The sequence below is a fragment of the Medicago sativa genome, chromosome 3 (genome assembly GCF_051527215.1).
Source record: "Medicago sativa cultivar Bolivia chromosome 3, Bolivia_mono, whole genome shotgun sequence".
Lineage (NCBI taxonomy): Eukaryota > Viridiplantae > Streptophyta > Magnoliopsida > Fabales > Fabaceae > Medicago > Medicago sativa.
The window spans coordinates 50424076-50449592 of record NC_140751.1 but is presented as its reverse complement, the minus strand read 5'-3'; the positions used below and the strand labels follow the sequence as shown (position 1 = coordinate 50449592).

General features: G+C 31.6%; 2 protein-coding genes across 3 annotated transcripts; one reads left to right on the top strand and one right to left on the bottom strand.

The window, feature by feature from the left end:
- The first annotated feature begins 460 nt into the window (after positions 1–460).
- LOC146938038 (putative F-box protein At1g44080) lies at positions 461–1613 on the top strand. The gene has a single exon (XM_085757815.1). It carries the CDS (start codon positions 474–476, stop codon positions 1611–1613), a length of 1140 nt encoding a protein of 379 aa, XP_085613941.1. The 5' UTR covers positions 461–473.
- Positions 1614–12289: 10676 nt separating this feature from the next.
- TOR1 (ARM repeat superfamily protein) lies at positions 12290–19511 on the bottom strand. 2 transcript variants are annotated; one of them, XM_085752077.1, is made up of 6 exons: positions 18580–19511; positions 16457–16648; positions 15867–15969; positions 15068–15780; positions 14110–14976; positions 12290–12853 (listed from the first exon to the last, which is right to left on the bottom strand). In XM_085752077.1, exons 1-6 carry the CDS (start codon positions 19288–19290, stop codon positions 12662–12664), a joined length of 2778 nt encoding a protein of 925 aa, XP_085608203.1. In that variant the 5' UTR covers positions 19291–19511; the 3' UTR covers positions 12290–12661. The 2 variants fall into 2 exon arrangements, with proteins under 2 accessions (XP_085608203.1, XP_085608204.1); XM_085752078.1 differs by having other exon boundaries at positions 15068–15747.
- Positions 19512–25517: the final 6006 nt, after the last annotated feature.

The window sequence follows — 25517 nt, the reverse complement described above, 5'->3', positions numbered from 1 at the left end:
CTATCCCAAAGGCCATAGGTAAATTTATTATATTCAGCAGTTGTAACTGAAGTTTTGTTTCCTGAAATTGTCAAATAATAATTTGGTAATATAAGTTGTTGTTTTGCTAAACATAATTTTGTATAGAATAAGGGTTTTAGGTAGAATAACAAAAAGACAGTTAGGGTTTCATATGATAACAATGACATAGCATATTAAATGGACTAGACTAACCTAAAAATATAAAGATCTAATAGTTTAAGCTCGATATTTTATTATCTAACATATTTATATATAATCCAGTTATTGATCTTTTTACAGGAATAGTCAGTTTATTGACCATAATTTTGAATTATGAATTTTCATTGTATAGAAGTTAGGTATATATGATATAATCCATTAAATCTAGCAGATACCAAAAAAAAAAAAAAAGTGCAACTGACTAAGTGGAGAATTGAAGAGCAAGAGTTGAAGAAGAAGAAAAAGAGTGTGCTATGAATGTCATGAATATGAATAAGAAAGTGGAGTGTTCAAACCCAAATCTTCCAGAAGAATTGTGGGTGATTATATTCAAAAAACTGAACACTACAATTAGCGTTGTTCGATTCCGCAGTATTTGTAGTTTATGGCGCTCTCTTCTTCCTCCTCCACCTACCCCTCACAACATTTGCATTCAACATCAACATTATTTTCTACTCCAAACCAAAATATACGGCATTCAACCATCACCACATTGTGGCATTCCTACAACTTCTTCTTGTTCTAATAAAGGCTGGATCATTAAGATTTTTCAGAATTCAAAATCCTCCAAACTCCATCTCTTGGATGTCTTCACTAATAAGAGACTCCGAATTGAGGAAACTACTGAAAAAGTTTTGAATTTGATTAACTTTCGAGTTGTGGAGTTGTTTGAACAATACACTCAAAGTCATTATGAAGATGAAATTGGTTTTAGTTGTCAACATGCTAATTATTTTGGCAAATTTAAAGTAATCTTGTTTTCCATTGAGGGTCGTTGTATGGTCTTTGTACTGAGTAATGATAAAGAGTTGACTGTGTCCAACATTGGAGAAAAGAAAAATATCATATTAGAGGATGATGGTGGAGAAAACAAATATTTTGATGATATAATACATTACAAGGGACAACTTTATGTTGTAGATAAAATGGGAACAATTTTTTGGATCAATGCTTTGTCCTTGAAGTTGGTTCAGTTTTCACCAAAAAACATGTACTATTGTGTTGAAAATAGACATATAAGGGTGAAATCTAATATAAACAAGAAGCAATTAGTAGAGTATGATGGAAGTCTATATGTGGTTGATATGTATATTAATGATGAAAGGTATTATAAAAGGGGTTACTTCTTGAAGGCTGTTTTAGTGGAAGTTTATAAGCTTGATCAAGAATGGGGTAAATGGTTAGAAGTAAAAGATTTGGGCGATGCTTCTTTTGTTTTGGGTAAAGGCTCAAATTTTGCATTGTTGGCTCAAGATTATTATGGATGTGAAGGTAATTGCATCTACTTCTATAATGAAAGCAAAGCTTCTTGTTTCAACTTGAAGAATTCAGAGTGCAAACCGGTTGACATTTTTTCGTCATCTCCAACTTTGTTTCATCATGTGGCCAGTTAATTTGTAAGTATATGCAAATAAATATAACATGTGATTTTATTGTCTTGTGGTTTTGGGTTTTTTTTAATAATATAAAAAAAAAATTAGATTCAAGAAAGCAGGTGTGGGCAGTTAATTTAGAGATTTGTAGTTGAATTTACGTATAATCTATCAATTGCATAATTATAGGCTTGAACCTAAGTCATAGTAGGTGTGAGCAGGTGGTCAAATTGGTAGTGATTTTTTTTTTTAAAGATGCAATCGGTAGTGATGATGAATTCCTTAGAATCCTACTTTTTAATTATTGTATGATTTGTTCTTTTGAATATGATTTTGTTTCATTATTAAGTGACATGATATGTATTTTTTTTCAGTTAAAAAGGAATATCATCTTTATCTCTAATTATATAACCTATTTTCTATATTTATCGCCCTTTAATAGACTTTTCTCAAATTTATGGGAAGATATTGCCTCCCGTGAAATTTTTATCTAGTGTTTCCATGATTGGTTTTTTTGTGAGGTGAGTGGGTTTTGGTGAAAAGTAATGTGCGCGAAAATTAAAAAATCATCCTTTTTTTATAATTAGTTAAAGCCCAAAAATAATGTTTTGTTTAAAACGTTATCTAAGTAAAGGAAAATAATAGTTTTTTCTTTTGAACAAATCAAAATGGAATATATTGTTCAAAGGAAAATAATAGTATTTGATCAAAAGTGATATCCTTGCTAAGCTAAATAATAGCATTTTTATAAAAGTGTTATCTCATCCAATCTATGAGGAGTTTTATATTAGCGCCTGAGCAAAAGCGCTATAACAGATTTGTGTGTTGCCTTTTTAATAGCTTTTATGTAGAAACGCTATTAAAGTTGTGCTATTAAAAGCAAAAATTGTAGTAGTATCCAACAATTCTTTTTTCCCATAAAATAGGTAATTATTCTCTATTATGTGGCATAACCTTCAAAACATGTGTTAGTTCCCAATGGACAGCTAACGTCTACGTCGTACTCTCAAATGTTGAAAACTAACTGAGGGACTAAAGTGACATACATTTAACAAATTTCAGAGATTTTTTTTTTTTGCTATTTCACAAATTTTAGGATGTTATTTGAATCAAGTTAATTACAATTTTGGGTGGATGATTAGATATTCACTGAATGTAGAAAATATGAGAATGTAAACATTGTTGAAATCAAGTGCAAACTTATTTTCAGTCTAAACAATGATACACCACTGAATGAACATACAATATTAATTAGTGTTTAATATTTATTTTTTGATCATGGCTTGAGAACGGTCTAGAAAACACAGCCAAGATTACTAAGATATACTTAAAAGTTTAAATATTTGTCATAAGGTCTTCCTCTTCTTCTTCCTCCTCCTATTCTTCTTCATCTTCTTTGAGGAGAAGATAGAGGCATAGCAGGGATATGGTGTCAACGTACGCAAGGGTGGATGCAGGGCTACTACATTGGAGGCTCAAGCCCCCACAAGAAAACAATTTTTTTCTATAATGCCATTTATCATCTCAAATGAACAGAAAGGGTTTATTCATGGAAGGGAAATTAGATGTTGCATTTTTAGCTTCTGAAACAGTCAATCTTTTGCATAAAAGAAGCTTTGGAAGGAATTTATCTCCGAAGATAGATATTTCCAAAGCATTTAATACTTTGGAGTGGAGTTTCTTGTTGAAAGTTTTGAAGCAATTTGGTTTTAATCAAACATTTGTAATTGGGCTATTATAAGCTCATCTTCTTTATCAATATCAATGAATTGCAAGCAGCATGGTTATTTCAAGTGTACTAGAGGGTGATGACAAAGAAATCCCTTATCTCCTATTTTATTTTTCCTTGCAGAATGAGTCTCAAGCAGATGCCTTTCCAAGCTAGTGAAAGCATGCAAGCTCAAGTTAATCTCAAGATCAAGAAATGTTAAAGTTCCATCTCGTACCCTATATGATGATGGTATAATGTATTTTGCAATGGTAATATCGTAGGTTTTCAATCCCTCAAAACCCTCTTTAGGAGATATTCTTTGGCATCTGGTCACATGATAAATATGCTAGTTAATCAACAATCTTTTATTGTTCAATTGCTCAAGATAGATTAGATCAAATTGTTGATCTTTTGGGCTTCAATTAATATTAGTTCTTTGCCTTTTATATATTTTGGAGTTCAAGTTTTCAAAGCAATCCTATGACAATCCACCTTCAAGATGTTGCTGATAAGATCAAATCTAAATCATCCTCTTGGAAATCATCTCTCTTATCGATTTATGGTTGAGCTTAATTGGTGAAATCAATGATTCAGGGAATGCTAATTCGCACTATTTCCATATATTCTTGGCCAGTTTCCCTGTTGAAAGATTTAGAGAAATGTATTAGAAATTTCATTTGAAATGGTGTTATATCAAAGAGAAAAATTGTAACTGTGGCATGGAAGAAAGTTTACAAGCCATTTGAAGAAGGATCTCTTGTATCTCTTAATGGAGCCTTAAATTTGAAGCTTTTTTTGAGATCTCCTGCACTCTGAGCAATCATGGGTTACTTTATTAAGAAACAAAGCTCTGATGCACAAAAAATCTATATCATATCATATATTCTCATCTATTTGAAGTGTTATCAAGTCTGAGCATCAATCAATTTCAGAAATCTCTTCTTGGCTAGTTGACAATGGTCAGAGTATAAGATTTTTATTAGTCATTTGGTCCTCGAATTTGTTTTTAGATAATCAATTTGGCTTGAAATGTGTTTTTTCATTGGTAAAGTTTGTCGATAAAGTCACTAATAAAAGATACACTAGGGATATATTTGCAATTTTTATACATGTAATGACCGATGTGATATCAAGTTTCACTTTCAAGGATCAAAATGATGGTTTGTCCAATAAAAAGTTGTTATATTATCATATAAATCTACGTTATAACCGTTGATTTAGAAATAACTGCCACATACTTAATTTTTATTAGACGTAAGTGTAAAATTAATTTACATTGATGCCCTCTTTTATCTTAATTAATATATACTGTATGAAAATAGAATATTCACTGACAGTGTAAAATAATTTTACAATGTCACCTCACTTAACTGCTTGACATGGAGTAATGCTTGATTTCTATTTGATGTCTGACTAAAATTAATTTACACTCACAAAATATGTTTATTCTCTAAATTGAAATTCTTTCAAGTTTTCTAAATTGATACATCTACGTCGTTAAACATGAGAGAAAAGGAGAATAATACTATAAAAAAAAAATGATACTATTGAATGTGTGGATGTAACGGATTGAGAGAATACATTTTCATGTTCAAGGCTTTGTTATAGATTAGAGATTATTTGATATCAAAATAAAAATAATTTTGGTATCAAATAGTTTATATATTACCTTTAGAGATTTTTAAGATAAACACAACACAAGTCATTTTGTGTTTGTATACAATTACAACTATAAACATAAGGGCATTATGCTTCATAAGATTGTATCACTTCAAAGTCAGTATAAACACTTCCCATTATAGCAAAGCAAAAGTTGAAGAATATATAGGGCATTATAGTTCAAAAGACTTTGTCATTCCAAAGCAGTAAGAACAATATTTGAAGCTCATGGTCATATCTCAAGTGTGTGCGCCTGGGTTAGGTATGGTGGTCAAATTTCTGGTGATGTCCATGTTCATTGTGTCATTAGGAATATCTACAATCTCATTAATTGGTTGTGACGATCAAATGTAAAGTGATTTTTATTCAAAATAGTACATGATAAGAGGAGTGGAATTATATAATAAATGAGTTAGGAGCAACAAATAAAAATTGAAAATTATGCTATTATGTCTATACGATCTAATTCAATTAGCAATGTCAATATTGGTTGAACAAATTTTATATGTCAAATTTTGAAAATTATGAACAAATTTTATAGGTCAAATTTAACCACCATTGTTGTGCTCTAAAGATGGTATTATGGTATTATGTCTATACGACCTAATTCAATATTGTTAGCAATGTCAAATTTAACCACCATTGTTGTGCTCTAAAGATGTCGTGTAACACCAAAATCTTGAACAAACCTGAACGAGGACATTTTATGATCATCCATGTCAAACATCAAGTTTTAAACACAAGTTAATATCTCTTTATTTTTTAAAGCATGTATGGTATTTTCACGGGTAGCCCTGAAGGTGGGTGGGAGGGACGACAACCCATGACACCAATATTTTATGGACACCAAAATTATTATTTTTACTTATTAATTAGTAATGTGTGTGTGTGTGTGTGTGTGTGTGTTTTTAACTCAATTTAATTAATTTTAGATAAATCTCACACAATTGATTTTCTCTTCCGCCCATGCACTTAACATGACTTTGGATTAATGTATTTTAATCACAATTTACATGACTGAATCATTAATATATGTTGCAAAAAATACCTATCTATCGCATTCTTTGTGTATTAAATATGACTTTTTGAGTCATGTCTTTCAATTATAGACAATAACACTAACTACATGCATGAACAACCAACATATCTTTTAAAGAATACATGTTTTTCTTGTTGTTCATGTATTCAATAAGCCTTTTTGAGTCATACATGTCATGTTTGAATAAATAATATATGTGTAGAAATACAAAGAGATTCTCAATTTTAACTCGCACTATAGTTATGTATTATGTTTTTTCTTTTTTATCAATAACTGAATAATCAAATAAGATTCAGTAATGTTCTATTATTTTATGGAAAAATATATAAATCACATCATTATTCACCTTGAAATTAGACGGAAAATATCAACAAAACTAATTATGTATTTTTTATCGTGTTTGTGTTCATCTATGTTTTTATATTTTTTTTTTCTTGCTTTTCCACAAATACGTAAAATAAAAGAAATTTTTACAAAAAAAATTGCTACACTCTAATTATTTGACATATAAGTTTAAAAACATTTGGTGCACATCTGAACACACACACACACACACCATAAACTTGGTATGATATGCGTAGTAGATTTTTTAATGTTTGCCTGATTTTTTTTTAAAATGTTCAGTTTAACCTATTAGTATACTTATAGTTATATGCATGTTCAAATTGATTAAATCTATCTATATTTATCTACTTATTTATTAGTGTATGTATATATATTTATTTTTTTTAAAATGTTCAGTTTAACCTATTAGTATACTTATAGTTATATGCATGTTCAAATTGATTAAATCTATCTATATTTATCTACTTATTTATTAGTGTATGTATATATATTTATACAAGTAACAGAGATACAATGATACTTTTTCCTTCACTTTTCATCTTAAGTTTTCAATTAAAAGTTATAATTTTCGTTAGGGTTAAATAAGTTTTTAATCCCTATAAATATATCAAATTTTGATTTTAATCCCTAAAAAATAAAATGAGGTGTTTTCATACTTACAAAAAAATTTGTTTTATTTTTGGTCCCTAATGGATATAATTTTGACATGTTTTTGACATTTTTTGAACATAACATAAATATATAAAGGTTTAACATAATAAACTAACATACTATGGATCTAATTTAAACATAAAAAGATATAATCTTAACATTCACATGAATATATAAAGTGGCAATTAAGAACCATAAACAAAATATATTTTTTTTGTGAGGATGAAAACATTAAGTTTAATTTTTGAGGGACTAAACTCAAAATTCGCTATATTTATAGGACGAAAAACTTATTTAACCCTTTCCGTTATATTATATTTATCAAAATACAAAAGTTTATATTGTTAGATTATTATCTCAACTGGCTAAAAGACGGGCACGTGCTCTAATGCATGTATATTATTAACGATATTTTATCGAAATTTGCGTGTAAATTACAAACAATATTTCATATAATTTTTTTGATATAGATTAAAATTTTAAGTATAGATATTTGTGACTTTCAAATATACAAACTCAACAAACCATATTTAACTTTTCATATTGACATCAATAATATAAGAAACATAATAAAAATTCTTATCTTTTTTAATAACACCAACAATATAACATTATTATAGGAAAATATGTTTAAAGGTATAATTGGAATAACAAAATTCAACTCAAAAGAGCTTAAACATGTTATTTTCTTTATCATATATAATATAGATACATTTTCACATTACATTCATTAAAATTACACGTATCTATAGATCTTTCTCGCAATAAACCGCTTAAATTTTTACCCATTAGCATTTATTTAAAATATGAATTCATTTTTCCAACAAATATAACTCAATTAAAAAGTCAACAATGTCCAAATATAATACATCTGACATTTTCTATCATGCTTATATTTCAACTTTATGTGATATATGGTTTTCATAAGCCCCATGTAAACTTATATAAATCATGGTTAAACTTATTGCCGATTCTCAATCTGTTATCTCTTAAGTCTAACTCTATAGAAGAAGAAAAAACTAACTACCACTCTATATAACAATTTCAGTCAACCTCTTCTATTGGTTGAGGAAAAGGACGTAAATATGAGGCATCTTGTCTCATATATCTAGTATCCCAAGTCTTTAGTCTACTGAAATAAACCAATAGCAATGTATAACCAATAAGCAAACGCTTTGTAAAATACAATTTTTATTCAAATTGGTAATACATCCAACTAGCCTATCATTTATTCCAATAATGACTATGCGGAATGAATCCTTAAGCAAAATAATTGATGTAACGATAACCTGACAGGTTATGATTATTGATATAAAAGTTTAGTTTGCAAAATGTGATACACAATGTCTTCGTGATATAAAAGATTATTGATAACCCTAGCTCTCCTCACTTTTATATGTCTTCGTGATATTGATACGCAATGTCGACAGCAATTTTCGAACTAAATAAGCAAACAATAATACATGAAAATTATTTGAATAAAACAATATGTTAATTTAAAACATATAATTAACAAATAAAATAAATGCTCATTGGAGAAATTTTACCAATAAAATCACATAACTTACGGTACCAAAACTTCTCCAACTACATTTGAGTTGCATATTAAATCTCAAAGATGAAAGGATTTATCTCTTGAACCAGAGAATATGATATATGTTAAATTAAAATTGGAGATAAAAGAATTTCAGATTGCCAATATATTATTTTACAATCATAGTAAATTTAGTATTGTCTAATAATAGGAACTTAGAGATGAATAACATTACCTTCATTAGTTGGATTATGACAAATAGAGTGAACAAATGTCATATGAATTTAGGTACAACATAAATAATTTACTAATAAAAGATACACTAGGGATATATTTGAAATTTGGCCTCGAATTTGCTTTTAGATAGTCATTTGGCCTCAAATGTGTTTTTTCGTTGGTAAATTTAGTCAATAAAATTACTAATAAAAGATACACTAGGGATATATTTGAAATTTTTATACACGTAATGACCGATGTGATATCAAGTTTCACTTTCAGGGATCAAAATGATGGTTTGTCCAATAAAAAGTTGTCATATTATCATATAAATCTACGTTATAACCGTTTTTTTAGAAATAACTACCACATACTTAATTTTTATTAGACGTAAGTGTAAAATTAATTTACACTGACAATGCATGCCCCCTTTTATCTTAATTAATATATATACTATATGAAAATAGAATATGCATTGATAGTGTAAAACAATTTTACAATGTCACCCCACTTAACTACTTGACATGGAGTAATGCTTGATCTCTATTTGATGTCAGACTGAAATTAATTTACACTCACAAAGTATGTTTATTATCTCAATTGAAATTCTCTCAATTTTCTAAATTGTTACATCTACGTCATTAAACATGAGAAAAAAGGAGAATAAAATTATTTTAAAAAATGATACTATTGAGTGTGTGATTTAGATGTAACAGAAAAATTGATAGAATTACATTTGAGAGAATACATTTTCATGTTCAAGCCTTTGTTATAGATTAGAGAATATTTGATATCAAAATAAAAATAATATTGATATCAAATAGTTTAGAGATTACCTTCTGAGATTTTTTAAGATAAACACAAGTCATTTTTTGTTTGTAAACAATTATCAAACATGAGTTGTCTTCTGTCCCTTCTATTTTGTTTAATAGATTTTGTTTGATAGGCCAAGAGATAAGTGAGGTATCAAGGTGAGTCTGAAAGAGAAAGACCCCCATCTTGTGCTTCCTACTAATAATATATTAATAAAAAAATGGAAACGTTAAATACATAGAGGACAAACCAAAACTCTCAAAAAGCAAGAAAAAATGACCCTATATGAGAAGGTGTTGCTCAACCGCCATTGGGTTCACCCTTGGATTGACTGTTGTAGGAATTGAGTTTACTTAGTTGTTTCTTTTGCTTCTTTGTGAGATAATGCGTAAAGGGGATGTCGGCATCTTTACCTCGAATAAGATATTCACTAACAAGATCAAGTTCCTTCTAAAGTTGTGGATCAAAATGTGTAACTACCTTTGTATGTTCCAAAGGTGCAACTGCTTCTATAGGAGTGGTTGTACAGGAGACTTAACCATCTCCATGTTCGCTACTGGTTCAAAAATAAAATGTTGCTCATTACCATTCTGTCCAACCAAGCCAAAAGTATCGACAATATCATTAGTGAAGGTGCTTGACTTTGGAGGCTGCTTGACAAGATATGTCGATTATAAATACAGCAATCATATCAACGTTGAAGAAAAAAGAGGAGATAACCAAAATATTTTATTTTAACACTCTTTAATCTCTTTTAAATTACATTGGTACTTCACTGACCACCTTAGCACGGGTAATTACGTCAACAAAATTGTTAACTGAGAGACTTAAATTGTTAACCATTCGTCACAAACTCAAGAACCTATAAATTTTTCGAACCCCCGTTTCCCAATTCTTGTTCAAAAGTGCAATATTGTATTTTGGAATGTTGGTGGTCGAAACAATACAATCCGAGGTACTTTGTTGTACCAAAGTGCAGTATTCTCTTTTATTTAATCATTGTTCCTACTTTAGATTTTGTTTGAAAACACCTGAATATTACAAATTTAACTTCCAACGGTAGCTAACTACCGTTCAAGAACAAAGAAAACGAAGGAACAACAATTTCCAAGTGTTTTCAATCAAAATCTGAAGCCAGAACAACAATTTTCCTTTTTGAATTGCGTTGTCGTTGAGGACACCGGATGAATATGAATATATTTTTTATAAGAGATGGATGAATATAGTGTGGAAAAGATGAGAATATTTATTGTGTTTTTTCGAATGTGTTTTACTCCCTCCGTCCCTTAATGTAACCCCCCTTTGCATTTTTCACATTTCTTAAGAAAAGTTGTCAGTGTAATTAACGTGTCTGTTTTGTGTATTAATATTACTAAATTGTCCTTTGTTTGTATGTGTATTAAATTTGACTTTTCATATTTCAAGACAAGTTAGTAGTATTAATTAGGGGTATGTTTAAGAAAAAAGTAATAAATGCATCTAGTAATTTGAAAAGGGGGTTACATTTAGGGACAAAAATAAAATCAAATGGGTGGTTACATTAAGGGACGGAGGGAGTACTTAACTTCAGTTCCTGGTCAAAATTAATTAAAATTATTATTTTTACAAAGATTTAACAATAGACCGACCTTTTTTTTAAAAAAAAACAATAGAATTATTTTTCTCTTTGCACATGTGGCATCAATCTAATTAACAAACATTTGACATGTCCCAGTCTAAATGGCCGTTTGCTAACTAGATTGATGCCATGTGTGCAAAGAGATGGACTAGTTCTATTGTTTTTTCTTCTTTTTTTTGAAAGAGGCCAATCTATTGCTAAATCATTGTAAAAATAACAAATGTCCCGGTTTAAATATTATAGGGGCAAATTGAGGTGATTTTAATTTTTAAAGATTAAAATTTAAATTTTCTCATACACGATCAACCCAATCTAAAATGACATAGACAAAGTCTAAACTTTCTTTTAGAGGGGCTAAAAATTCACTTAATATTGCAGAGACCAATAGAAATATTAACCTTATAATAGTTTTTTTGAGAGGACCCCTATAATATATTATACGGCAAATAATCTTAAAATTTTGAAGCATAATTTATTTTTTATGACCTTGAGGAACCTTGTTGCATAATTTTATTTTATTTTTACAGAGTTTAACTTTTTTTGTCACTTAAGATGTGTTTGATTCGCAAAACAGTAAATATTTGACATCATGCAAATAAAGACTGAATTGTACTCCAAATACAAAAATAAAGACTGAATTGTACTCCAAATACAAAAATATTAAAGGTATTTTAGAATTTTTATAGTCTGTACTATGGGCAAAAAATTGTTCAGTCCAGTCCCCTGTTTTCAAGCAAATTTAAACAAATCAAAAACACCTTAACACATCTAGATTCTAGACAATCTCAGTTTCAATTTTATTATTCACAAAATTCAATTTCTTTTAATAAAAATGTAGAACATTAATTTTGAAATCCACAAAATGTGGAACTATGATACTGACTTTACGTTGTTTACACACAAATATACAGTTCCTGTCATTTCCTATTAAAATCTCTGAACAGGCATTTGATATTTGTGTACTATAAATAAAAACATTTTTTCAAATCAAACCAGACTTTTGGGTAATCCTACACTTTCTAATCTGAGTTTGCCATTCTAAATAGGAATAGGAATCAATATTGAAGAGTACGCTTGTAAAAAAAACCAATAATAGTGTTTCCATATCCAGTATCCAACAATGCGTGATCATCTTCAACATTTCAAACTTAAACGAGTGTAATTACAAGGAAGAATTGTTCATTCATTCATCTCAATTTACAAAATGATTTTAAACACCCTAGTTAGGCATTGACAACCAGAAACATACTACCTTAGTAATAATGACGATATCCAAATATCAAACATCTCTCCGACCAGTCACCAAGATGCAGCAAAAAAAGGAGCATGGATTTGTGCCATTGTAATTTTTACTTGCAGGCCTAATACCTGAATAGCATATATATTTCAAATGGGTACACTCACTAAAACTATCAAGGATATCATCCCCAACTCAAGTTAAAATGTGACAGAATCTTATCAGCGTAGTTTGTTCTTTATGAGCCTATTTGTCATGCTGTTGTAGATCAATTTCCCAGCCTGATGCCAACTGCAATAAAAGTTGATCTGGTGGTACGCCTTCCCAGCCCTCTGCTGTATCTGTTGAAGCGTCGTGTAAATTCCGCAAGAGATCTTCCTTCACTTCCATGGGAACGCCAAAAGTATCGGGGCCATTTTCAAATAATACCTCCACCAACTGAACATTATGATCACGAATTTAGTATCTTAAGCCTCATATGAAAGATATAAACTTGGCAAAAAAAGGAAAGCAAATGCAGAATTGGGTATAATGCAGTATAGTCACCCAAGTGCTAAACAAGTGAAGAACTGTTAAGTTCAAGAAATGATTATGTTTTTAATGTGTTGTTTTATATGACCAATAACGTTCTGAACTTTATTGTTCAAATACATCTTGAAGATAAAAAGGTAAGATTCTATTAATCTGGAGAAGATGAAGAATCAACGAAACTTCATCAGAAAAGGCACAACGGAAAACGGTTACAAGGACCGTAACAAACTTTCCTTTGAGGGAAAATCTGATACCATATTATGACTAGCAAAACAAAAGTGTATTATTTCTTATGAAATCAATAGTTACAAGCTTATTTATAGGTAGCTGAGCATGCACAATACAATACAATACAGTAGGGATGCATCAGCATATAGAAAGGAAAATAAGCTAAACTATGTTGCCTAGAGTCTAAGCAATCCTCTATACTATTATCATGTAATAAAACAGACTGCATGTGTTGCAGAAGAAACAGACTGCGTGTTAGGAGGATCCTAGCAATTGGTGAACTTCAAAGGGATAGAGAAACGGGATTATTCACCCATGAGTTTATTGGATCTAGGAAAAAGGTAACACAAAAGAGTTAATCTCCCCTCACACTACAGCTTTCTCTAGCTCTCAAGAAAATAACTTCCTAATCCTCCAAAGAGGAAGGTTAGTCCCTTGCAAAATAGTAACAGCAATAACAAACAACTAACAGAACTAATCATAGAAACTTAAGGCTAACGAGTTGCATGATTTCCCTTCCTATAATGAACCCACCTGTCTTTACTCTTTATTCCTATTCCTAACAGTATGCCAGTCCTCCAACTAAACATAACAAAATAAATAGATTCTACAGCTTGAGATCTATCGTTTAAAATCATCAGGAGATTTAAACACTAATTTTGAGACATAGGAATGCCTGGTTTCGAAATTAATTAAACCAAGGAGTCGTTGAAACCCTTCAATAATGCTATGTCAATTTTATAGATGAACATTTATTCAGACAATGCCAAACTTTGCTAGTTTTGACTTTGACAAAATAATCAAACAAATAGAAAATCATCTATTCATACTATATTTGGGACGTGGTGAGTTTTATTTTGAATGAGAAAATTCATATACTGAGACAACATACATATTCTGACTAATAAAGAGGTAAAATAAAAGAGACGCCATACCTGTTGAATCCAAGACAAACAGATATTAAACAAGTCCTGCTCCAGTAAGAATTGGCTGATGGCATATAAGATCTCACATGCAATCTCACTTGAAAGTTCGTTAATTACAGGGCCAGTTCTATCCATTAGCTTTACAAGCAAACGATCATCTCCGGTACTCAACACCTCTGCAAAGGCTGAATCTATATCACCTGCTTGAAGGGCATCGAATGCATTACTCCAAGAAGTCCAGATTGCATCCCTCTCTTGTCCAGCACTGTCATCAGCCATTGCTTCCGCAGTCATTTCAGGGACTGCTACTCTTGTTGCTCTAGATGTTCCATTGTCTTCGCCAGCAACCCGAATTGCTTCCAAGGTAGCTTCATCTTTAGAAGCTTGCCAAACACTTCTTGCAGAGGGCCCCTCACCAAGCCGGATGGGCATTGCTGCTTTCTCCCAAGCTCTCCTGCTGCCCCCTTGATCACCCTCATGCACTGATTTTGGTGATCTTCCATCAACAGAACTACCACCAAAAGCCCTTCTTGAGGAAATCTGGCCATTTCTAGAAGCACCATACCCAGGAAAATCCCAACCCTCAGGCATGTCAGATCTCCATGATGGCCCTCTTCCCCTCATCCCCAAAGCATTCCCATCAGTTTGGGTAAACCTTTCATTAAATGGGATGCGTCCATCACCACCTCTTCCATACTTGGAATTGGAATATTCATTAAAACCATTATACTTGCTAGAAGGCCGACCGGATGATCCCTCGAATCTACGGCCAGATGATATAGATAAATCTTGTAACATGTCTTCAACAATCCTCTCAAGACCTCGTACTCTGTTCTCTAGAGTCACCATGCTATCATGAGATCCACCCATGAAATCCTGTAAAGTTGTTAAAACATCTATTACTTACTACTTACGAAGAACATATACAAGAAGTCAAGAACTGAATATTTGGGCCATAAAAACATACCTGCAGCATGTTCATCAGATGAACCTGTTGTCTTTCGAGCTGTGTTAACTGTCTCTGGATGGCCAACAAGTTTCCTCTGTTATTGGAGAAGGGTACTTCTGATTGACCATCAGCTCTAGAAAAACCTGCAATATTGGCAGAACCATCCCTCTGATCATTTTCAGACCTGTCAATTGTATCGTTAGCTTTTGTCCTCAGTTCTTTTGCATTCATTCTTCTTTCATAGTATCTGTCCTGAGCAAAGTCTTCATAATTCCTTTGTCTTGAATTTCCATCATTACCTCTCTCTAAACCATGATATTTATTATTGACAGATCCATGGAAGCCATCATTAGGCACATTTCCAGTGGCATTTGTTCTTTCGTTTGAATCTTTGGCAGTTGCCTTTGACTCTTCGTCATTGTTTGAGCTTGAAGAATTGAGGCATTTGCGAGGAACAACCACTTCCACTGGTAAATCATCTAAGTCCCTTCTTTCAAGGTTTTGGAAAAATTCTGGGTTTAGTACTTTATCATTTAAGACAGGTGGTTTCTTTTTTAATATTACAACTGCCTTCTCTGAGATGCTAGCCGCTTTGGCCTTAGAATTTGAATCCGTGTTTGAAGAACTGGTTGATAAATCCTTCACTGATGGATCAGTCTTCCTCTCATCAGGATTTACATTTTTCACGTCACTAGTTTCTGTCAAAACAGCTGGTTCAGGATTCCCACCATCTAAAGCATAAAAAATCATTACAAAGAGAAACCATGACAAAAGTGGTTCGAGATTGGATTACCACAGACAAATGAAATGTTCTTACCAGATGACAATGGCTTTGAATCATGAGAAGATCCATCTCCTTTCCCTGCAATTTTTTTCCACAGGTCTAATGCCTCTGTCATGCTATCCCTCACAGGTCTTATCTGCAATCAATAATATTGTTTCCAGAAAATAATTAGATGACTAAAAAAGCGACAAAAACAGTTCTCTAGTAATGAAATTTCAACAATTACAAATCTACCATTCTAGGACAAATAATTCTCAGCCCTGACTCATGTGATACTTTTGTCACAGAAAACAACTCGACTAGTCAAGAGAATGTGCTATCAATTTTCTGCGGGCACATACTTCTTTTAGTGCTAATTAAAAGAGGTACATTGTACACTAGAATACACACAACAAAGTCAAAAAAAAAAATATTGTAGCCGCCTCCTTTTATGTCTTGAGGACATGATGTCCTTACACTGTATTGAATTAATTCATTTTTGACACAGACCATTTCAAGAAAATAAGATTTGTAAGAAATGGTAAGATGATGTGGCCTTCAAAACAAGCGACTCAAGAAACAAATATGGCATGGCAAGAAGCTAGTGCAAAGTTATAATGAGAAAATTTCATTGCAGAAACTACCTTGTCAACCCGACAAGCCTCAAGTAATGTCACTGTGGGCGTCGTTTTATCAGTAATCAAACTGCTTGAATGCAAAGCCAAGGAAATTAACGCCTCTGCCGCTGCTTTACGTGTTGCCCAATCACTGCTAGAGAGGCAGTCATGAATGCTAGATAGCAAATTGTCCAAGCTTTGTGGTGCAATTGCCCCAGCCTGCAATTGATACTCGATTAATTATCAATGTTTTTCATATAGTTGTCTTTATCACAAAATGATAACTTGGTAATCTAGATGAGACAATATCTCAGTTCAAAAATTCCTAATGAATCAACTACAGTAAATAGAAGCTAAATTTTCAGGCAGCAATCCACTTAAACACAACTTTCATTCTTAATCAATTTTATTTGTTTCTGCTTATTGCCTTGTATATCACTCTAAGGTAGCATTTTGCAAACATGTTAAAAGTTGGGACAGCTAGAAGATAACACTAGTTCCATTCTATATTTAGTGCTTCTTTTAAAATTGAACAGAACAGGATTAAAAAGTGACACATTGTGTTCTGTTCTACTAAAACAAAAGGAACCAAAAAGATTGAACCAATTCATTTGGTTCCTGTTCTTTCCATTCGACAAAGGCTACCTAAATTTCAGATAGTATGGTGAAAGATAAATATCTTTTAAAACAAAATTAAAACTCTTCAAACTTTATAAAAAATTTCAAGCATATGTAAGTCTTACACTGTCATCAAATCATATTTATCATTGTGCCGTTTTGTTATACTATTGAGTTTAAAAGATGTACATTGTCAGCGTAAACCAACTCTACACATGTATCCGATGAGAACCCACTATTCTGACATATTAGTTTACTTATGTAACTGAATCTTGAAACTAATGATATGAAGCGGAAAAATAATGGATTCTCATTGGATGTCAGTATAAAATTGATTCACACTGAAACTGTATGCCCCTTAATCTCTACATTATTTCCTAAAATATTTCAACAAATGCCTGTATATTCAGATATAATTGGACCAAAGGGTGAAACTCTAAACACATATACATTAAACTCCTTTGTAAATGCAATGTTAGTGTAAACTAACTTTACACATGCATCCAATGAGAATTTACTATTATGATATATCAACCCCCTCTTGTAAGTAAATCTTAAAATTAATAATATTATTCTGATATATCAACCCACTCTTGTAACTAAATCTTAAAATAATAATATGAAGTGACAAAATAATGGATCCTCATTGCAAAAAACTGATTCACACTGACTATGTATGCCACTTAATCTCTGCATTGTTTATTTCCTAAAATACATCTACAAATTTCTACACTGTCAATATACTTATACATTTTTTTTAGAGGATACATTAAAAAACTTTTATAAAATCATTTCATAATATAACAAGATTAATTTCTGTGCATTGATGGTGTAAAACATTTTTAGACACGCATCCAATCAAATCACACCAAAGTGGCAGTGCCACTTTTATAGGTTAGTTCCTAAAATATCTCGAAAAATATGGGTCGTGATTTGATTGAATACAAGTGTAGAAAAGTTTTACACTGTCTGTGCATACGATTTAAATCCTAATGCAATTCCTACCAATTAAGGATTAAATTCCTAATCTATGAAGCACGGATATGGACACGGACACCGGACACGACACGGACACTGACACGCCGACACAGCTAATAATTTGAAAAAATCACATAATTCAGTGTAATTACAAGTGTCGGTGTCGTGTCGGTGTCGGACACGTGTCCGACACCGGGACACGCATAATCCGAGAAGTGTCCGTGCTTCATAGAACTAATGCAAATCCTAATGCACCTACATTGTGAAGTTATTTCATATATTCATCCAATTGAGTCTCACCACATTGTTTATTGCGTTAAAAAACACATGACTTGTCATATTTATTAAATGATGTGACAACACATGATTGGGTGCATGTGTAAAATAGCTTTAAACCGACAGTGTATAGAAATTAAACTCATCAGTCAATGATTGGATGCAATTTACACCGACAGTGTATAGAAATTAAACTCATCAATTAATCAACTCAACAATCATTTCATTTTATCAAACACATAAAAACCAAAACAAAAAAACATCCAAATTCACCAAACCTGAGACAATGCAGATACCACAGGCAAAATCGCTGCCTTAGCCAAAAAATTAGGGTTATTAATCAATTTACAGATCCTAGGACACATCTTCTGAAACGCACCGACCGGCACCACCGCCGCACCACCGCCCTCTTCCACAGCAGCCGTCATTTCCACCATTTTCGCCATACAAACCGCTGCACCACCCTGCACAGCCTTATTCTGTTCCCCCATCGCCTCAAACAACGGCTTCACAAACAACCCAACCAAAGAACCACTCCCATTACTCACATTGCTCCCATTATTCTCTCCTCTGAGGTAAAGAGCGGCAATTGATCCAATCGAATCACGGCACGCGTCGCGAGAAGCGGAATCAGTGTCTTTAAGCCGTTTTACAATATGAGAAATGATTTTGGGGAGGTGAGGTGAAGCGGAATGGGGGTGTGAAGAGCAGACGAAGGATAACAACCGGAGAGATTCGTTTTTGATGGAGGGTTTAGGGTCGGAAACGGCGTCGTATAAGCAGTTTAAGATCATTGGAATAGCGTCTGGTGTGAGGGATAAGATAGTCTTTTCGAGATCTTCGAGTGCGATTTGGTGAGTGTCGCGGTCGGAGAGTTTAGAGAGGGAGGTTAAGATTTTTTGTTTTAGTTCAACCATTGCTAAATGGGAAGATAGTGATGAAGATCTTGAAGATGGTGTTGATTGGGTTTGGGGTTTTGTGTTCTTCATTTTGGGGGGTGAGAATTGGAATGTGAGTGAAAAGGTTAATGAATGAGTGAGTGTGATTTTGAGTGTAATGGTGGTGAGTAGAGTTTGGATGAGGTAAGGTCGCTTGTTTTGGTGGGGTGTGATGACAAAGGAAAATGTGAACTGATTTTCAAGTGATGAAATGAGGATGATGATGGAAGGAAAAGCTAGATCTGCGGGAGTGAGGGAAATTAAATTGAAGTGAAATTCAAGTTTTCAAAAAAATGAAAAAATATAGGAAAACGACATCATTTTCACTTGGGGGAGAGAGAGAGAGAGATATATCCCAATTTTTTTTAAGAGAAAAATTAAATATCTGAATTTCTACTCTTTAACTTTTTTATTTAAAAAAAAAAGTTTTTTAACTTAACGAAGAATATTTTACTATTATTAAAAAAAATGTGGAAAAGTCTTCGTAAATTTAGCTTAGCTGGTAACGACAAAGCATAATATATGCAAGGTCCGGGGTTCGAACTCGGACATAAACAAAAAAAATGGAAAAAAGGCTAACAAGTCTCTTCGGACATTTCCTTCAAAAAAAAAAGTCTCTTCGGACATTCTTTAAGAATCTTAACGGGTAAGGTGAGTTTTTCTCAAAATTTACGCATTCAATATATTAAAAGTTGAAGTATTTAAGGTGAGTTTTTGTAATAAAAATTTAATTTTAGTGGTCGACAAAAAATTGATTAGTTTTTAATTTGTGTTTTCTATAGTTGAAGAAAATTACAAACAAACTTCAGAACGAGTCTAGAGATGATGCATCTCGTTGAATTAAAGTGTAACTAAAAAAACTAAAGTGTAACTTAATTATAAGGGAGAGTGGAGGAGATAACCAAAAAATAAACAATTGAAGAGTTTATCGCGACTCAAAACATTAATCGTGATCGATGCATAGATTAATGCATCTTAGTCTAATACGCCTAACAACCAAACTTGACACATAACAAATAACAAAGCTTCAAGATTTCTTTACTGCAAAATAATATTTACAGAAATTTCAACAAAGTATCTTTTGTATTTTCAATATTTTTAAAATCAAAACTATGTATATAACATGTATCACCAACCATAATTTTTAAAGATAACATCTCCAAATGACTATACATCCCAAAATAAAATATCACTAGACTTCGAATAGGTGTGGATATACCAATCGCTCAAAATATACATAAACAAAAGAGTTGTTGATCAATGATACTTACCAGAGGCGTGACATTATTGAAACTGTGATTATGTTATAGATTCAATACTCTGTTACCTACGAATCTGGGTAAAAAAAATAGAAAATGAAGGGGTAAGTCACAAAGATTTAGTACAAGACAACAATCGCCACCAATTAGAAGGGAAACACACAAATGCATAAGTAGATGCTTTTACCAATCTTCTAGTAATTATGTTAACTAGTAACTATTGGAAAACTGTCCATAGTTCTCAATGAAGTATACACATGAAATTCATTAAACTTGTAAATTTAGACATTAACCAATTAAAGTAATAATGTGTTCTAAAATCCAATTCATTAAAGAGGTGAAAATAAAAAATAAAAAACTTCAACGAAAATATATAAATCTGATACAATTTAATGGAATTCAAATAGTACTTATAGGCAAGTTTCTTTGAACCATTACCTGGACAGTTGTCATTTAGGGGGCACGTGTGAAAAAAATTATAAGAATTTACCATTAGACCCGCATGTTCGGTCCACATCTTTCGGCGAGGCCTTGATCCATTGATATTTAGGGTTTGTCCCTACTATGGTGCACCTCAGTCTAAGTTTTGAAAGGTATTTGGTTCCAGTCGAGGATTGCCCCCTAATCTAAGACCGACATAGTTGCCCTCTAACCTATTAATCGATGGAGCCAAATGACAGCTTAACCCTAATGTTTTGAAAAGTCTGGCCTATTCAAGTGCTTCGGTCCTCAATTCAGTCCATGTGTTATTGAACCCATTAGTGCGAGTGTTTTGTTTTCCAGTCCATGTGTCGTCGCATCCCATTCTTTCCCCGTTTAGGTTTGGGAGCGGCCTTCTAATTTATGCTTGATAGAAGGACAAAAAGGTTGATAGACCCTTCAAGTATTTCTATGTGTTTTCCTTGTGTCAGTGAGGAATACATGTGCATGCCTTCTATTTTATCGGATCCTCAAGGGTGCAACCGATCTCTTATGGTTCTCGTGACGGATTCTTCCAACCAATGGTCTATTGAGATGCCCTAGTTTAAAGGACACATGTGTAGTGACTTCAGTTGTGCCTTAACGATGTTTAACTACGTCCTTCACTACGTTGAGTTTGTATTCCTTTCTCCGACTTTAAAGTAGGGGTTTTGGAGAAACTGTGGGTTGCCCCCTCACAATTGCATCCCACTTGTTGGGGGCATACACAGACCTTTCTTAAATGCATGTGAGCGCTACATGGTTGAGGCCCAACTTGGAACTTTCTTTCATGCACCTTCGTTGGGACATGCAGAAGGGGACGACCATCGTGTTCTTGTCAACCTCGCAAGCTCTTTGATCATTCCGAGGAGTATACCAAAAACTTCAAGTACTAATATGTTATAGTTCAGCCCATGGGTATGGCCACTAAGACAATCACGTTCAGACTAAAAAAAAATCAAAAAGAATTACTTAATAAAAAGGCCTCGTATTTCACCAATATATTTATGTGAACTTTTCATTTATATTTTTTTAATGGAATCAAAAGGTTTATTTCTAATTAGAGCTAATACTTTGTATGAAATTTATAATTCTAATTTATTCTTCTAAACACATGAAACCAATTGATAGGTCCAAATCTAAATTTAAACAACATCAATATATTGTTTCATGTGTTTAAATTCAACCATATAATTTTGTAAATTTTAAATTAAATATGGTTTATTCTCTTGAAATCTGATTTTTTTTCATAAAATTCGTTGTGGCATGTCTTTAGATTCACCAATATATTTATGTGAACTTTACTAATTCTTCTTCTGAAATCTCAACATATAGCATTTGGTAGCACCACTAAATGAAAAAATATTTGTAAAATTTATTGTTTAATGTTTTCAGATTTACAAGGAGATTATAACAAATAAACATTGTTGAATGTAACAGGGTTTATGCGTTCATTTCTATGTAATCTACATTTAATGAGCATGTTATGTTCTTCCTTTGATTCTACGAACATTGTGAACCCTCGCTACTTTAAATTTACTTACATTGATTGTGTGTATGTGCATAGAGGGCAATGGATATAATCAAAGGCCGCACATGTAGCACACAAATATGTATGTTGTGTATTGTCCTTCAAAAGGCGCAAAAAAACTAAAAGATCGAGTTATATTTTTTTATTTTGGTTTTTACTAGATTGTATGTTTGCATTTTACGAAGGTTTTGATATTTCTCTAATGATAATTTTCTCCGCTAGAGCAATTTACTTGCAATACTTAAAATTATAACATTGGTTTTCTACTTCCTGGAATTATATTTCTCATATAACATCGACATTGTTGTAGCAACAGTTGCAATAATTGTTTTTTAAATTAACTATGGACAATTTGTGTTGATATGTTCCATTTAGATTGAATGATGATTTTTTTACCCAACTTGCTAGAGGTGTCAAGCTATATAGTCACAAGTGGATCAAAATACTTTTAGTTAGTAAATATAACCAATTAGGTTAATGAATTAAAATATTCATCATTTGAATTCAAATATACACATAATTATATTTTTTCTATTACTATAATCCATTAAAAAATATTAATCAATTAAAATTAATTAATTACTTAACATAATTTACGTCTAAAAAGGGTTTAAATAATTTTTATGATGTTAGAGTGATAAAATTCTTGAATACTTTTATATTACTCATAGTTTATAGAAAGATTTTTGAAAGGATATTATTATCTTTTATTGTCAAGTAGTCTAGTAGTTAGAAATTAACATTTTAAGTTGAAGAAATGAGGTATCCAAGGTTTGAACTTCGACTCATATATATACTATGTAATGTCCCTACTAACTGAGCTAAGTTTACGTAGATCTTTTTAAAAAATATTTATTTATAAAGAGATGAGTTTTAGAAATAAACAGGTAAAAAAAGAAAAATGATGGGTAAACAATGACATGTTAGAATGAATTATTCGGACAAACTACTTGAATCAACACCGTTGAAAATAATATATGATGAGAATTGTTATTGTTTTTCCTCCAAAATGACAAATAGGAGATGTATAAAGAAAGTGGTTAGGAGAATAAATTATTCCAAACATAGTCGAACAAAAGTTGAAGAAAACAAAGGGCATTATGCTTTAAAAGACTTTATCACTTCAAAGTAGCATGAACAATATACAATATAGACGAGTAAAAGTTCAAGAAAATAAATGACATAACGCTTCAAAAGACTCGCTTCAAAGCCAGTATGAACTCTTCCCAATATAACCTAACATAATACCCTATGTTTTCTATTTGAATCAACACCGTTGTAAATTAATAATCATGATGAAGAGAAATATTATCGTCTTCCCTCCCAAATGACACATGGGATGTACCAATAAAAGTGGTTGGGAGATTTTTCCCAACATAGCCAAACAATAGTTAAAGAAAACAAAAGACATTATGCTTTAAAAAACTATATCACTTCAAAGTTAGTATGAACATTTCCCATTATAGCCGAGCAAAAGTTGACAAAAACATGGGGCATTATCCTTCAAAAGACTCTCTCACTCCAAAGCCAATATGAACAATATTCGAAGTCCACGGTCATATCCCAAGTGTGCGCGCTTACGTTAGGTACGGTGGTCAAATGTAAAGTGATGTCCATGTTCATTGTATCATTAGGAATATCTGCAATCTCATTAATTGGTTGTGACAATCAAACATAGAGTGATTTTCATTCAAAAAGCACATTCATGCGATAAGAGGAGTGGAGTTATATAATCAATGAATTAGGGGCAACAAATAAAATTGAATAGGTATTAGGTCTATACGACCTAATTCAATTGGCAATGTCAATATTGTTAGAATGAACATTTTCCAATATGTTTAAAATTAAACCTAAAACCTTACGACTGCGAGTCTAATTTTTTCAAATGTATTCACAAAAACATTATTGTGTAATACTAGTCCTATGATTACGTATTATTCTTGCCAAGTAGTAAAATTTAATGGTATTTTCCATGATGTGTGTTTGAATTGAATGGTACAACGTCAAAGTAACATAAATTTTTCTGACTTGCAAGTAGCGTTAATCAAACCACTCCCCTCCCTATCTTTATGTGTGTGTGACAAAACCCCAATTCAAACCCAACTCAAATTTTTCAAGGCACGATTTTTTTTATGGACATCAAAATTATTATTTTTACTTAATAGTTAGTACCATATATCTATATGTATGTTTTTAACTCAATTTAATTAATTTTATTTAAAATATATTTATCACATTGGAATAGAGTTTGGTGTTTATATAAATCTCACACAATTGATTTTCTCTCACGCCCATGCACTTAACATGACTTTGGAGTAATGTATTTTAATCATAATTTACATGCATGAATCATTAATATATTTTGCAAAAAATACATATATGTCACATTCTTTGTGTATTAAATATGACTTTTCGAGTCATGTCTTTCAATCACACAGAGAAACACCAACTACATGCATGGACAACAAACATATCTTTTAAAGAATACATGTTTTTTTTGTTATTCATGTATTCAATAAGTCTTTTTGAGTCATGTATGTCATGTTTGAATAAATTATATATATGTTAGAAATACAAAGAGATTCTCAATTTTAACTCGTATTATATTTTGTAAATATTATGTTTTTTTCTTTATGTTCAATAACTGAATAATCAAATAAGATGTTGTAACGTTTTATTATTTATGAAAAAAATTGTAAATCACATTATTATCCACCTTGAAATTAGACGGAAAATATCAACAAAATTATATGTATTTTTTATCTCGTTTGTGTTCATCTATTTTTTTTCTTCTTTTTTTTCTCCACGAATACGTAAAATAAAAGATATTTTTACAAAAAATTGCTACCCTCTAAATATTTGACACATAATATTAAAAACATTTAGTGCACAATTTTTTTTTTTTTGAGGGATAGTTCACATCTAATTATGTGTGTGTGTGTATCATAAACTTGGTCTGATATGCGTAATATATTTTTAAAAGTTTGCCTATTTTTTTTTTAATATTCAGTTTAATCTATTAGTATACA

Coding starts and splice junctions, on each gene's coding strand:
- LOC146938038 (XM_085757815.1), top strand. CDS start 474: ATGAATGTCATGAATATGAATAAGAAAGTGGAGTGTTCAAACCCAAAT.
- TOR1 (XM_085752077.1), bottom strand. CDS start 19,290: ATGAAGAACACAAAACCCCAAACCCAATCAACACCATCTTCAAGATCT. Junction 15,970..16,456: donor AGGCTTGTCGGGTTGACAAG/GTAGTTTCTGCA, acceptor TATTGATTGCAG/ATAAGACCTGTGAGGGATAG. Junction 12,854..14,109: donor GTTTGTCTTGGATTCAACAG/GTATGGCGTCTC, acceptor CATAATGTTCAG/TTGGTGGAGGTATTATTTGA.